The 14,349-nt window shown below is 47.7% G+C and overlaps 1 protein-coding gene across 13 annotated transcripts in view; it reads right to left on the minus strand.

Annotated features, from left to right (window-relative positions):
- The window catches only part of Snx29 (sorting nexin 29), a 413,834-nt gene that overhangs the window by 306,020 nt on the left and 93,465 nt on the right, over positions 1-14,349 (minus strand). For all 13 annotated transcript variants that reach the window (XM_087574449.1, XM_087574446.1, NM_001109526.2 and 10 more), the window contains one exon: positions 854-917. In XM_087574449.1, coding sequence (XP_087430575.1) covers positions 854-917 — 64 coding nt within the window. The remainder of the gene's footprint in view (positions 1-853; positions 918-14,349) is intronic.

Genomic DNA, 14,349 nt, shown 5'->3' on the forward strand with positions numbered 1-14,349 from the left:
CTAGGGCACGCCTACCACCCCAGCCTCAGCACAGACTCTGGAGGGGAGAATGATCAACTTTAAGACATCCGCATGGTGGCAACTGGTAGTATCTAGTATGGATTTCAATAAGGAAGAAAAAAATTAAGAAAACTCTGTGCCTCTTGGAGTGGACCACTGGGTTTGGTAAAATTTTGAAAACCTAAATGTCATGTTGCCCTAAGTATCCCTAATTTGAGTGGGACTGGAACACAGAATATAAACCCTCAGTTAAAGGTCACTTCAAGGATGTTTTATGGAGGAGTGGGGGGAGATGGACAGAGTGGTGTGTCATATGTTCTTGAGATGATAAAGCTATTCTAAGACTGAACATGGTAATGACTGAATATATTTGAGATTATATGAAAAGCCACTGAAGTGTGTGGGGAGGGGGACTGGCTGTCACTGAAGGTTCCTCTTCCACACCCTTCTTTTTGGAAGGTAGCATCACTGTTTCTGGTTGTCCCTCCTTTAAAAGCCACAGAAGTCTACTGAATGCTCCATGCCAGAAAAGAAAGAAATCTGCTAAGATCCAGGCATCGATGTCAGGCAACTCAAACTAACTAACTCTTGCTTCATGGCATCCAGACCCTCTTCTGGCCTACACAGACACAGACACACACAGACACACACAGACACACACAGACACACAGACAGACAGACAGACAGAGAGAGAGAGAGAGAGAGAGAGAGAGAGAGAGAGAGAGATTTAAAGTAATAGTAAGGTAAGAAGTTGTCAGTCACAACTAGGGCAGCAAGGCACCATGGTCTCCATCCATTCTCTCCCACTGGAGACAGAAAGTCAGATCAAGTGAGAGCTGTGATATCACAGTACCCGTTCTCTTCTTCCAGTTCATCCTTTCTGTTCATCATGGCCACGATGGCTTGGCGCAGTTCATCTGAAGGAAGAAAGCAAAGGCAACATTGATGAGTAGATGATCCCTGCTAAGCTGTCCCCTTGAAGCCTGCCCGCAGTACATGCCATTACATATGGCTTGCCTAGGCAAATTCTCTGTTCCCTAGCAAGAATTCTTTTACAGCCTCTGAGACCCAATGGGCTCAACTGTCACCTTCATCCACCACACAAACAGAAGGGCAATTTAAGATGAGAACTAATAATATGTTAGGAGGAAGGGTGAGCTCCTTGGGAACAGTCAGCTTGCAATTTCTGAGTGCTTTCCCAAGTCTCTATTCCTGGACAGCATCTGTTGTGAGCAGTGACTTCTTGCCTCTTACAGCTCTTCATCAGCCCAGACAGCAGATCAGGCAGTACTGATCTCTATGCTTGCATAGACAGTCCATCAATGTTAGTAAACATCTGGCTCTCCTACCCTACCTTCTGAGGTTAGCATACAGCTGACATAGGACAATGTTCAATACACACTGCACACTGCACATATGCTCAAGAAAGCTACTTTTGGGACCCTTCCCACACAGAAAAGAACTCAAGGATAGGGAATAGCAATATGCACCACATGTCTACCTCCGTCAAGCTCCTCCATTGGTGCTATGCTCATGCTGAGGGCATGGCCAGATTCTAGCTGCATCTCAAGAGCTGGAGATGTCGGCACTGTCTCAGCTGTTTCCTTGATTTCCCCTTGCGATGGGTTCTAGAAAGCACAGGACCTAACTCACACATCTAATAGTAGTCTTTGGCTATGTCCAGAACCAGTTACATGAGGTCACAGCATGGGAGCTCAAAGGCTCAGTAACCAGCTTTGTGTTTTAAGACCAGAGGCACTGATGATCCTACCAAATGCTCTCAATTTAAAAATGTTTCACAATACAAAAAGTAGCTAGAAAATGCCTTCCCATAAAGGCATAAAAATTTAAAGATAACAGAAGAGGGTGAGGCTGAGGAACAAGAAGAAGGGTGTTCACCTGTGGCCTAGTCAAACAGTCCTGAGAAACAGAAAGGAGGCCCTAGGGTAAGGCCTAGGGCAGAAAACTGGCAGGACTGAGCCACTGAACACCAGTCACGTTCTGCCTGGGAACACAGTGGACCAGGACTCATACATTCCTTGCCTCACGAATCTTCCAAGAGCATACTAGCAGCGCCCTTCTCATTGACAGTGATAGTGAGGCAGGGGTGGGTCTCACAGGCCGCAGCAGGAAGCACAGAATGAAGTCAAAGTGCTGCCAGCATTTAGATGTTACCTAACTGACAAATCTATAGCGTACAAACTAACAAGTGATTTATCCCCATGCCACTGTGACCATGAAGGAAACAGAACTAATCAGAGTCACTGTTCTATCAACAGCAGGCAGGATAAAGCATTCCAGGCTGAGCCTGCAGGCAGCCAAGTAAGCACTGTGGGCACTGTGGGCACTGTGGGCACTGTGGGCACTGTGGGCACTGTGGGCACAAGCGTGGCTACTCCTCTACTCCAGGACCTCTGTGGAGTCTACATTTTCCTCTAGGCTTTCTTTCTGACTGGAAGTCTTGGCTAGGCTTGAACCATACATGAGCAGAAAGAAGGGATGTTCACAGTCACCATCTGGGACTGGAAAGCAAGAAGTCTTCTAACTCAAGATCCTGCACTGTTCTCTGGCAACCCTGTCTGCTCCTCTCCTCTCTGCAGCAACAAAGCTGGTTGACACGAACTGCTTGTGTGGTACCTGAGGCAGGACCAGAGTGCAAGAGATGACACGGGTACCTTCAGCACCAGTGTCCACAGAGCAACCTGAACCAGACGTTGTTACACTGACAAGCCCTCGGTCCCTCCATGCTGCTCTGCCTCTCCTGAGGGAAAGCTCATCAACATAAGCACAATCCTGAGAATCTGTGTTCAAGCTCCCTCCCAGCTCAGCCCCACTGACAGCATGTGTCTGCTCAGAGGCTTCCTGGGGGTCTCTGGATGACCACACAACCTGTGGTCAGACTCTCCTTGAAGATGGAAGTTATCACACACAGATATTATCTTAGATTTCCTGGTCAGGGTCTCCACTTACATTCTACAAAAACCTGAACTCATCTGCCCAGGCCCTGGTAAGGATGTGGCTCTTTTGAAAAGCCTCTCTGACTGCCCTTGCCCTGTAGCAGCTACTAGCATGAAATTGTGAGTCACCTTGTGTGGTGGTTTCAATAGGAATGGCCCCCGTGGACTCATGTGCTTAAATGCTTGGCTCATAGGAGTGGTAATATTAGGAGATGTGGCCTTGTTAGGGTAGGTGTGGCCTTACTAGAGAAAGTATGTCACCATGTAGACAGGTTTTGAGGTCTCATATATAAGCTCAAGCTACACCCAGTGTCACAATCTCCTGCTGGCTGCCTTCGTTTCGGATCAAGATGTAGAACTCTCAGCTCCTCTAGCACCGTGTCTGCCTGCACACTGCCATGTTCCCACCAAGATGACAATGTACTAAATCTCTGAACTATAAGCCAGTCCCATTAAAAGTTTTCCTTTATAAGAGTTGCTATGGTCATGGTGTTTCTTCACAGCAATAAACGCAAACTAAAAGACCTTGTTCTCGGGGGCTGGAGAGATGGCTCAGCGGTTAAGAGCACCGACTGCTCTTCCTGAGGTCCTGAGTTCAAATCCCAGCAACCACATGGTGGTTCACAGCCATCTGTAATGAGATCTGATGCCCTCTCCTGGTGTCTGAAGACAGCTACAGTGTACTCATATACAATAAATAAAATCTTAAAAAAAAAAAGACCTTGTTCTCCCCATGAGCACACAGCATGTTGATTACAATACATACCCTCGGCCTATCTCAGTTCCTGGGATCCCCTCTCAATGCAGGTTTAACCAAGGTGTTTGGTTTAATTTGAGAAAGATGAACAGCCAGGGAGGCCATCTGATCTAACATCCATACTCTAAACCATCAGCGAAGCCCCAAGTGACAAATGTCACATTTTTCTCTCATATGTGGAGTCTAGATTTAAATTTTTGTGTGTGCCCGTGTGTGTGTGTGTGTGTGTGTGTGTGTGTGTATGTGTGACAGAGAGAGAGAGAGAGAGAGAGAGAGAGAGAGAGAGAGAGAGAGAGAGAGCGCAGGGTAAGAAGGTGGTGAATACATGCAGCATAAAGGCAGGGGGGCTGTTTCCACAGAGGAGGGAGAGCAGCAAAGGAGACGGGAAGCATGGCAGGGATAATGATATATAATTATGCAAATGGCACAATGGCACTCATTACATTATATGCTAACTATAAATGAATAAATAATACGTACACACAGAAAGCCACGACAATGGTGGCACTTGCTATAAAACTACAATGCTGCTGCCCGGCAAGCCTTGTTTCTAGTCTCACAGCCTCCTGGCAATCAATAACAGAGCAGGAAACAGATTCCGACAGTCCCTTCAGAATACCCAATACCTCAAATCTCTACACCTATGATGGTAGATATCATCCTGGTGGGCAGATATGAAGGGCAAAAAGAAGCTCAGATATAGATCCTAGTAGCTGCCATTCAGAAACAAGAAAACCCACAGCAAGTTTCTAACAACAGACTCTGGGCCCAGCAGCCCTAAGTTCAAGCCCCACTCAGCCACATGGCACTGGCAACCTTGACAGGTTTCTGCACTTGCAAACTACAGACTATACTTGTGTCTGGTCTCAGGCACAGAGCAGCCACTCAGCTTCAGCACTTACAGGATGTCGTCTCTATAGCCACATACTCCCCTCAAATCCCAGCTCCCCACCTGACCTTCTAAGGTCACTGGAGTTTAGTGACCTTCTTTGAGAACCTTAAGAATCTTAAGTGGGATCTTAAAAGTCCATGTTTCATAAGGCACGGTGGCGCACACATCAGTAACCCTAGTGTTGGGGAGGTAGAAACAGCAGGATCAAGAGTTCAAGGCTATCCTTGGCTACATAAGGAATTAGCAGCCAGCCTGGGCTACATAAGACTCTCTCTCGGCAACAAGAACCAGCCAAACCCAGTCACTATCTCACAGAAATACTGTAAGGATTAGATGAGGTAATATGCAAAGAGGTACCTAGAACACAGTGGCACTTAATAGGTATTACTGATGGTTCTCACTGTCCCTTTCGCTTCTTCAATCCAAGGGACAGAAGGTGGAAACACAGTGCCAGTCATTTATACGGGGCCCTTCTGTAAGAGATGTGGGATATACTAAGCTCCTGTGCTCCTCAACACAGAGGAAACTTTTTTATTTATTATATATAAGTGCACTGTCGCTGTCTTCAGACACAGCAGAAGAGGCATCAGATGTCATTACAGATGGTTGTGAGCCACCATGTGGTTGATGGGAATTGAACTCACGACCTCTGGAAAAAGTCAGTGCTCTTAACCACTGAGCTATCTCTCCAGTCCAAAAGGAAACTCTTGAAAATGTTCTCCACTGTAGAGCAACAGACCAGATAAGAGCTGCTCCAAGGGTCAGGCCACCAGTGACCTGCCACCTGGGAGAGAATGATGAGCATCTAAAGTCTGGCTTCCTGGAGCCAGAGAGAAGAGTCTAGATGCCGACATTCCAATTCACAGTACATGTCATGTCCCACCAGTGATCTTAGAAGGCCTGCATCCCAGAGTCACACAGAATACTCAACTGGTGGCAGCCACCCGGGGGAGCCTGGCCAAAGCTCCCCTAATCCCGCTGTGCAGAAGGCACCATAGAGCAGCAGCAGGGTAGCTGAGGTCAATGCAACCCAGCCCCATCATCCTGGCATGGCCATGCCTGCCCCACACACTGTTTCCAGCCTCCTGGAGGGACCCCTGCATTTGCACAAACATCAAGTGATAGACAAGAGTCGCCAGTGCAAACAACATGACACCGGTGGCAACCTTTCTAAAAACCCATCCCAGAGCGAAAGGCTGCTAGCACCCCTCCTGCCTCCAGTAGGCTTCCACAACAGAACAGTGGCGATGGTGGGGAGGCCATGGCCCAACACTCTGATAGACTCTAATGTGAAACATTCCTGCTGCTCTGCTGGCTGCCTTGTGCCTTTCCATGTGACTTTTCCCAGCTCCCAATCTCAAGTGCTGTGCGTGAGCAGAGGTTCTCCCTACTGTGCACTTCCCTCTCCAGCATGGCACAGATCTTTATTCGTTGGTCCCTATCACTGTGATTCCTGCCTCTTTATTGAGGCAAAATCTCCAGAAAAACACAAAGAGCCCTGACCACTGGGTTCTGTGAGCTTGGCTGTGCTAGGCAGTGCTTTCGAAAGCTGGATGGTCATGAACATCTCTCAAAAGCAGTTCTTGGCTTGGCTATAGAAGAGTGAGCAGCAAATCCAGCCAGACACAGGAAAATGTCAGCTTCAACCATCAGACATTGATCTGAGATAAAAAGCATTCCCAATCACTGCACAAAAGATAGCTCTGTCCACAAATGTGGCCAAGGCAAGGAGCCATTTGTGGGAGTGAAAAACAAGACTTCAAGCTCCACTTCTACTGTGAACTGAAGTAAGTCTCAGGCAGGCCAGTATTTAAATATGGGAAATGAAGCAATCGAAACTATAAATACACAAGCACACACTCCTCCCGTCTCCTGACATGGAGGCCGAGTAAGGAGAGGAGAACCAGCTTGTCAAGTGCAGGCAGGTGATGAAGGCTCCACTTTGGACACCCAAGTCTCAGGCTCTGGCCCCGGAAGAAAGTCTCTTTGCCTCTCAGCTTGCTCAGTGGCAGAATCTAGGCTAAGACACTAACCCCTTAGGGTGGGGCAGGGCAATGGTCTATGCCCACTCCATGGGGGCTCTGCCCCCCAACCCCCCACATTCACAATCCACAGCTGCTTTCGCAACACGACAGCACATGTTGTCCACCCCCACCCCGTCCACCTCAACCCTGCCTCTGCTTTAAATAAGAGAAAAAAGGAAGACACTGGTGATGGCTGGCTCCAATTGAGCCAATCATACAGAATTTTCACAAAATGAATAGGCTGTTGTCTATGACGGGAGAGATAAAGGAAGGTGGGAACAGATGCATCTAGCCAAGGGATACCTAGTTCTAAAGTCAGTCAGCAAGGTCCACGAGCTAAGGCAGTCAGCAAGGTCCACGAGCTAAAAGTTCATTTGCCAAAAGGTCAAGCTGGCATTGCCACCTTAAAGAAGAAGTTAAACTGCTGGATTCTTGCTATGATTCCTTAGTCGCCAGGCAGAGATCTAAATAGGACAAATGCAAACACTGGCACATAAAGCCCACCAAATAGAGGCGTCATTAGGAGTGCAGAGAAAAGGTAAAAGTGTCACGCGTGTCAAGCCCTGCAGATGCACACTGGGGCAAAGCCACAGACAATCAAAACTGCAGACCCTCTGTATTGATTGTCCTGAGCAGCAGTAGGGCCTCCTGATAAACAAAGGAGCCTTAACACCTTCCTTAGGGGATAGAAGCCAAAGATGCAGGCTGACTTAAAGAAGCCATGCAGCCACAGGAGACAGGGCAACCATACATGCAGCCACAGGAGACAGGGCAACCATACATGCAGCCACAGGAGACAGGGTAACTATACATGCAGCTATAGAAGCCAGGAAAGGCACACATGCATGGCCTCCTTGGCTGCCAGGCTCCTGCAAGTCCCAGTGGATGTCTCTGCCTTTGTCTTCTGAACTAGAAAGGGTCTGCAACCTCCTATCATCAGTTGGACCTTGTTTCTCTAAGGTCTCTCACATATGCACCCATCTATTGTCTGGTGGCTATAGCTGTTCAACAAAAGCCACCCTAGGACGCCTGGCGCAGCACCTGACCGCAGAACACACTGAGAACTACTGAATGGATCAAGGGTCAGAGGAAGAAGTGAATTAGCACAGGAGTAAATGGCTCGCTGTGGCCCACTGCTGAAACCCACCCTCAGCTCTAGGCATGGAGTGTCAAATGGGCTGGACAGAAAAGTCAATTGCCTTTAATAACAAGCTCAAGGCCTCATCCAAGAACACTAAACACCGGGTTCAAAACTGTAATTTCCTGCCCACCGACAGGCATTCAGACTCAAGTACAGAGTTTGCCATCCTGAGTCTGAGGAGTGCAATGCACAACAGTGACGGAGGTGGGGCAGCAGGAAGGGCTGAGACAAGCCTACATGTCCCTGCCACAACCTAAAGTGGGTGAGTCACAAATCCATGTCCACTACCCACCCAAAATGGCCATGGAAACCCTCAGTATGATTTCACAAGGCTGGGAAGAGCAAGAACCCACCTCAACACACCTCAACACACAGGGGCCTAACGGTGACCAGAGACCCACAGCCCAGAGCCACTGGCTTGTTCGCACAAGGAGTCCATAGTTGCTGAGTAAATTGTGGTGTGAAGGGAGAGGATAACCCTGAGGCTAACTGGTCTTAGATAACTCTTAGGTGTGCACACAGTCACACACCCATGCACTTACACACTCACACACATGCACACATTCACACACACATTCTCATTCTCCTTCTCATTCTCTCTCTCTCTCTCTCTCTCTCTCTCTCTCTCTCTCTCTCTCCCTCTCTCTTTCTCACACACACACACACACACACACACACACACACACTCACAAGTGTACTCCTATCTGTGTGGTAATTCTAGCTTTATAAAACATCTTTCCCATAGACTTTCAAGAGCCTTTTACAAACACTCCCCCCGAGGCCCATACTTGGTTAAATTTACAGAAAAATCTCACAAGGTCATGTATACAGAAATAAAATGTTCTATGGGTATATACTTAACCTACATCATTGTTTTGAAATTAACATTCTGTTTTTTATATCTTTGTCTGCCTGCCCACTGCCTTCCTTATCTACCAGGGAAAGGATAAACTATACTAAGCTTCAAAATATAACTTGAAATCAATCTCAAGCCCATTCTACCTTTTTCTTCTGTTTCTTCCTCTTGCAACCTTATCTCCCTGAGCCCCACCAAGAGCGTCTACTTCAGTAAGGAGGGGAAAAAAGAAGAAAAAAGGTATCTCAGACCAGTTGCCAGGACTGAGATGGCCAGGAAACACCAACCACATACGGGGCTGCATCCTGTGTGCCCAGCAATACACAAGGCTTGCAGACCATCTCTCCTGGGAGAAAAGCCAGTAGTAGAGTAGACACTCACATGCACAACACAAAAGAGGAAACAGAGGCCACAGAAGGGTGGGGGACTGGCCCTAGGTCATACAGCTAGTAAAGGGAAAGCATAGACCCCCCAACCCCCCGTAGACAGGCTCCCTAGTCAAGTCTATCCCTTGACACACATGGTAGCTGAGTGGTCTCATCCCATCCTATTGTCCCACCCAGCAGCTGGAGGGATCCAGCAACTCTTCCAACTGCCCTCCTTCTCTCTGCCTCTAGAAAACCTGAGGCCCCATCCAACTTGAAACAATTGCTTCTGTATAATCAGAATGCATAAGGGTTTGAGAAACCCATGGTGCAGGAAGGAAAACATAAGAAAAAATGTTACACACAGAAGAAAACCATCTTCCAACTTCCTGATAAGGGTCCACACCTATACTCTTCCAGACAAGTGTTCCCATTCCCCATACACGCTCACACATACAGTATTTGTTTCCAACGGCATGAGGCACAAGTCTTTAAGGCAGGTGCCCTGAAAATTATGATAGGGGTCTGGAGAGATGGCTAGGTGGTTGGGAGCACTGGCTGCTGTCCCAGAGGAACTGGGTTCAATTCCCAACACCCACATGGCAGTTGAAAACGGTCCATAACACCTCTTCCAGGGGATCCAATACACTCATACAAATATACATGCAGCCAAAATACTACCATACATAACATAAAAATAAATAAATATAATGAAGGTGTGCTTATGAAGAGAAGAGCACAGGACCTCAAACCCCTGAGACACAGAAGCCACTTCCTGTCCTGCTCCTCCCCTCCCTTGTTAACATGTATAGATTTTGCCTTAGTAAATTATGACAAGGGAAAATCCTGCCAGTGCAGGCTCCTGATGAGTTGCATCTTACATGGGAAAGTCCCCTTAAACTAAAGAAATAGATTTACTTTTTCAAATGTGGCTGAAAAGTAAACACCAGGACTCAAGTTCAGATTCACGGAATCCATGTAAACCCAGATGAAATGAAGCAACTCGCAGCCATAACCTAGCCGTCCTGTGGCAAGGCAGAAGCAGAGTCTACAGGGTCCCAGAACTAGCCCGGGGTTCAGTGACCAACAAAAGAGAGGCTGCCTAATCCAAGGAAGAGAGCAGGGACCAGCACCCAGGTTTATCCTCTAGTCTCTACAGGTCATGATGGTACGCGTGCGCGCGCGCGCGCGCGCACACACACACACACACACACACACACACACACACACACACACACACACACACACACACACTCATCATGATGAACAGCCCCAGAACTCCCCCAAGAATTTAATAAAATGCCTGTCCTTTTCTGCCACCCAGGCAGCCTGCTTCCCAGACGGTCACTGCTCCCCTTCCTTAACCACTCTATCCCATCTACTCTCTGGCCTGTGGGTTTGTACTCAGGCCTGGGTCTCATCTCTCTAATCACCAGGACAGTTCCGTGTAAGACAGGGCATGAGGTCCTCAGAGGGATATGGGCACAGAGAGAGACCCACTGTCCTAAGTGAGCTGAAGTCAGGCTGCCCCCACTGCTAATAGCTCTGAGCAGCTGGAACCTGCTCTTCCTACATCCCTGAGCCTAAACTGCTGCCAGCCAATGGCCTGAGCGGGCAGGCCTTCAGATGGCCGCGTTACACACCACCACTGTAGAACTCCTGCTCCAGAGCTACAGTCCCTGGCCCTCATCAACTCAGCAATATCAAAATAATAGGAACACATGTGCCTGGCCTTTCTGCACCAGGGCCATCAAACATACAGAGCTGGGGGAGAAGGGGCAGGGGAGGGGGGTTATGTCAAGTACAGAACAGCAAAACTTCAAGAAGACAGAGAATAGAGCAACTAAGCATCCTGGGGCAACTCCCCCCAGGAATACCGCAGACCATAGGGAGTCCTGATATCCTGTCCTGTCTAACTCCAAAAAGGCTAGAGAAGACAGCACCTAGGCACTGGGAACTGCTAGAAGCAGAAACCCAGGCTGAGGGGCATGTCTGCCACTTAATTTTTTATACATATGTATTTTATTCATATATACACACATACACATAGTATCAAACAAATCAATAGTCATATAAATTAAGAATGTTAAATAAAATATTTTTCTTTTTCAAAAAAAAGTGCTCTATTTTACTATCTAAAGTTTTTAACAAAGACATGGCCAGTTCAACTTTTCAGAAGTATTGACCAGACTAAAGCCAGGCTGCTTTAAAGGTTGCTGAGAGGCAAAAGAAGCAACAGTATTGAGAGGTCACTTATGAAGGGAGGCAGCATAAGCTTTTTGTTTTGCTTTGTTTTTAGCACTACATTGAGATGAGATTCACAGGACATAAAACCAGCCATTTTAAGGTGAACTCTAGTGCCGTTGAGTACAGTCGTCAGCATATCTGTTTGGGCATCTTCCCCACCCAAAACAGGTCTCACTGCCTGCTAGGCATGTTCTTTCCTGTCCTCACCCCCGGCCACCTGGACCTTACACACTTAGGGTAGGGATTCCAGCCCCTGATGAAATCTGCCCTGTGGTCTTGTGTGTGGCTTCTTTCACTTAGTGCAGTTTCAGAGCTCACCCAGCTAAAGCCTCCTGATTCTCTGGACCTTTTCAGGGCTGGACTGTTTCTACTTTTCAGAAGGACAGACTGAGGCTCAAAGATAAGTAGGTCAGGGTCACAGATGGGAAGTGAAGGCCCTTGCTGACCACAGAGGGTCCTCCACTCATTCTATGTAGTCAGAGGTAGTCAAGTCCCTGTCCTTGGTCCTGACAAATTACTGTACTTCCTCTGGGAGAAGTTTGCTATGTTGACATGTGTACTTGGCCATGGTCTGGGTCTTAATTCACCCCAAAGTTTTAAATGTTGAGGGCTTGGTCCAGAGTGCAACTGCTAGAAAGGTCTGGACCCTCTGGGAGGTAAGGTCTAGAAGACACAAGTTTGGTAACCAAGGCCCATGCCCTGAAGGGATACTGGAACCCTAATGCTTTTCTTTCTCCCTCCTTGTTCCCCAGATTCTCACCTAGAGGAAAGCAGTTTCCTGCACTTCAAGCTCCCAGTGCAACACGGTGTCTGGCCACAGGCCCAAAGAGGACAGTCAACCAACCATGAATTGAATGAAACCTTTGAAACAATGACCCCAAATTAACCTTTGATGCTATACTCATCCAGAACTTTGAGGAGAGGGCTCCAGTGAGAGCTGCTATGATTCATTTGAAGTCTTAACTGGCCACATTTGGCACTATGCCAAGGTGTGGATGTGGGTTTATATTGGAGTGATCATAGGTAAGCGTGGCATCATTGGCTATGATATTTGAAGACCAATCTGTAACATCTGATTTTTATTTGAGTTCTTACTTGAATGTTCTTGGGCCATGTATAATGAAACTGTTATTTGAATGAAATATTAGTTATTAAATTAAAAAATGGTGAAGAAACAGTTAATTTGGGGTCATTGTTTCAAAGGTTTCATTCAATTCCTGGTTGGTTACACACCTGTAATTCCTGTAACAGGGAGGCAGAGGCAGGCAGATCCCTGAAGCTCACTGGCCGGCCAGCCTGGCTTCATCAGCAAGCCCAGGTTCAGTGACAGATCCGATCTCAAGAATAGAATGGAATGCAATTGAGGGAGACTCCCAGTGTCAGCTTCTGGCTTCTCTCTGTATAATCACACACTTGGGACACGTCCATACCTATGCATGCACACACACGCGCGCGCGCGCATGTGCACATGCATACTCACTATACATGCGCACAGCCACACATTACATATAAAATGATGAACCACCGCTCCTTCATCTGTCACTGTGTCACGATGTCTGGCTTTTCCATGGGTTCCAGGTGTCTGGATTCAGGTTCCACACCTGTGTAGAGGCATTTTCCTGGCTGAACCAACTCCCTAACAACCCTCCTTCCTAAGAGGTTGTCTCAGGTATCCTGATGCCACAGTACCTGAGGAAAAGCTGATTACAGTACAGTCCAACCACACTCACGAAAGCATCCCTAACACTTCGAGCCATGCTCAGATATGCTCGCCAGAGCCACAGCATCGACATCTGAGCTGCCCAACAGAAACAGAAGGGCACATGTGAGTGCTGGAGGGATGAGGGAGAGCTGGAGAGAGGCCTTAGCTTCTCTGCACACCAGAATTTTGCAACAAAATACCCTTGTAGAAGTGGGCTGGACTCTCTGAGTTGGAGGGGAAGAAAACAGCCAATTCCTTATTTCCTGGTAGTAGTGAAATCCTTTCTGCAGACAGAAAAACCACGAGAAGTTGCTTTAATAACTGCCACAGGGTGTGTGCCATGTGCCAGGTACTGAGTGACCCTGAATGCAAATTACTTCATGAAACCCCCAAATCAACCAAACATGACTGGGATGAACCAACCCTCTACAGATTTAGAAAGCCGGGAGGCAAAAGTGACTTGCCCAAGGTCGCAAGCAAATTGTGACACAGGACTAGGATGCAAGGACTGAGGACCCCACAGCCCCGGGTGTGCTTGGTGTGTGTGTACATGCACTTTTGTGTGCAAGCACGTGTGTACATGCATGTGTGCAAGCACATGTGCATGCCCAGTACTACAGCTGCACTTCAGAAAGAAGGGGCCAGGCTCTCTAGTTGCTCCACTAGAACCCAAATTCTCAAGCCTTAGATGTGAGGTGGAGTCCCCTAGGCCACAGATCTCAGACATATTCTGCCTGGCTTCACTCTTCCACTTAGCATAGCCTCAAGGGAAAGACTGAGGGTGCAGTCAAACCCAAAGGCCCAGTGGTCTAAATACCAATGCACCACAAGTGTTACCCCTTATTTTACTTAGTTTGGCCTGTCACTTGCAACCAAACAAGTCACACATCATATGCCACGACTTGGAAGTTGCACTGAGTTGGCACTGACGTCAACATGGTCTGTGATGAGGGAGAAATGGAGGTGAGAAGAGTGACCTCACATTTGTTTGGTGCCACAGTGGCAGTCTGCTGTGCCCCAGGGCTGCAGCACCAGCGTCTGTTGTGATACACTTTACCAATGGTGCAGTGGTGGACTTAACCCTTGGCAGGGAAGATGTGGTACTGGCAACTCCCAAGCAGATTCACGATAGTTTGCAGTTAATTAATTAATTAGAAGGATCCAGTTATTGGGAGCCCAGATGAACCCACTCTGTGAATTTCAGCAGAAATCCGCACAACTCCTCAGTAGCCCACAAGCTCTGCCTTCAATATGGATGGGTTATAAACCTAGTAACAGCACGCGTCTGAGCAGTGGTCAGCCCACCACCCGCCTTTTCTGAGCCCGGGGTTCTGGAACAGGAGGATGGTGGTATGTTCTGTGTGCCTCCAAAGTCAAGCAGGCAGTTTAATGGGAAAGGAAAATGAGG

The sequence above is a fragment of the Rattus norvegicus genome, chromosome 10 (genome assembly GCF_021556685.1).
Source record: "Rattus norvegicus strain SHRSP/BbbUtx chromosome 10, alternate assembly SHRSP_T2T, whole genome shotgun sequence".
Classification (NCBI taxonomy): Eukaryota; Metazoa; Chordata; class Mammalia; order Rodentia; family Muridae; genus Rattus; species Rattus norvegicus.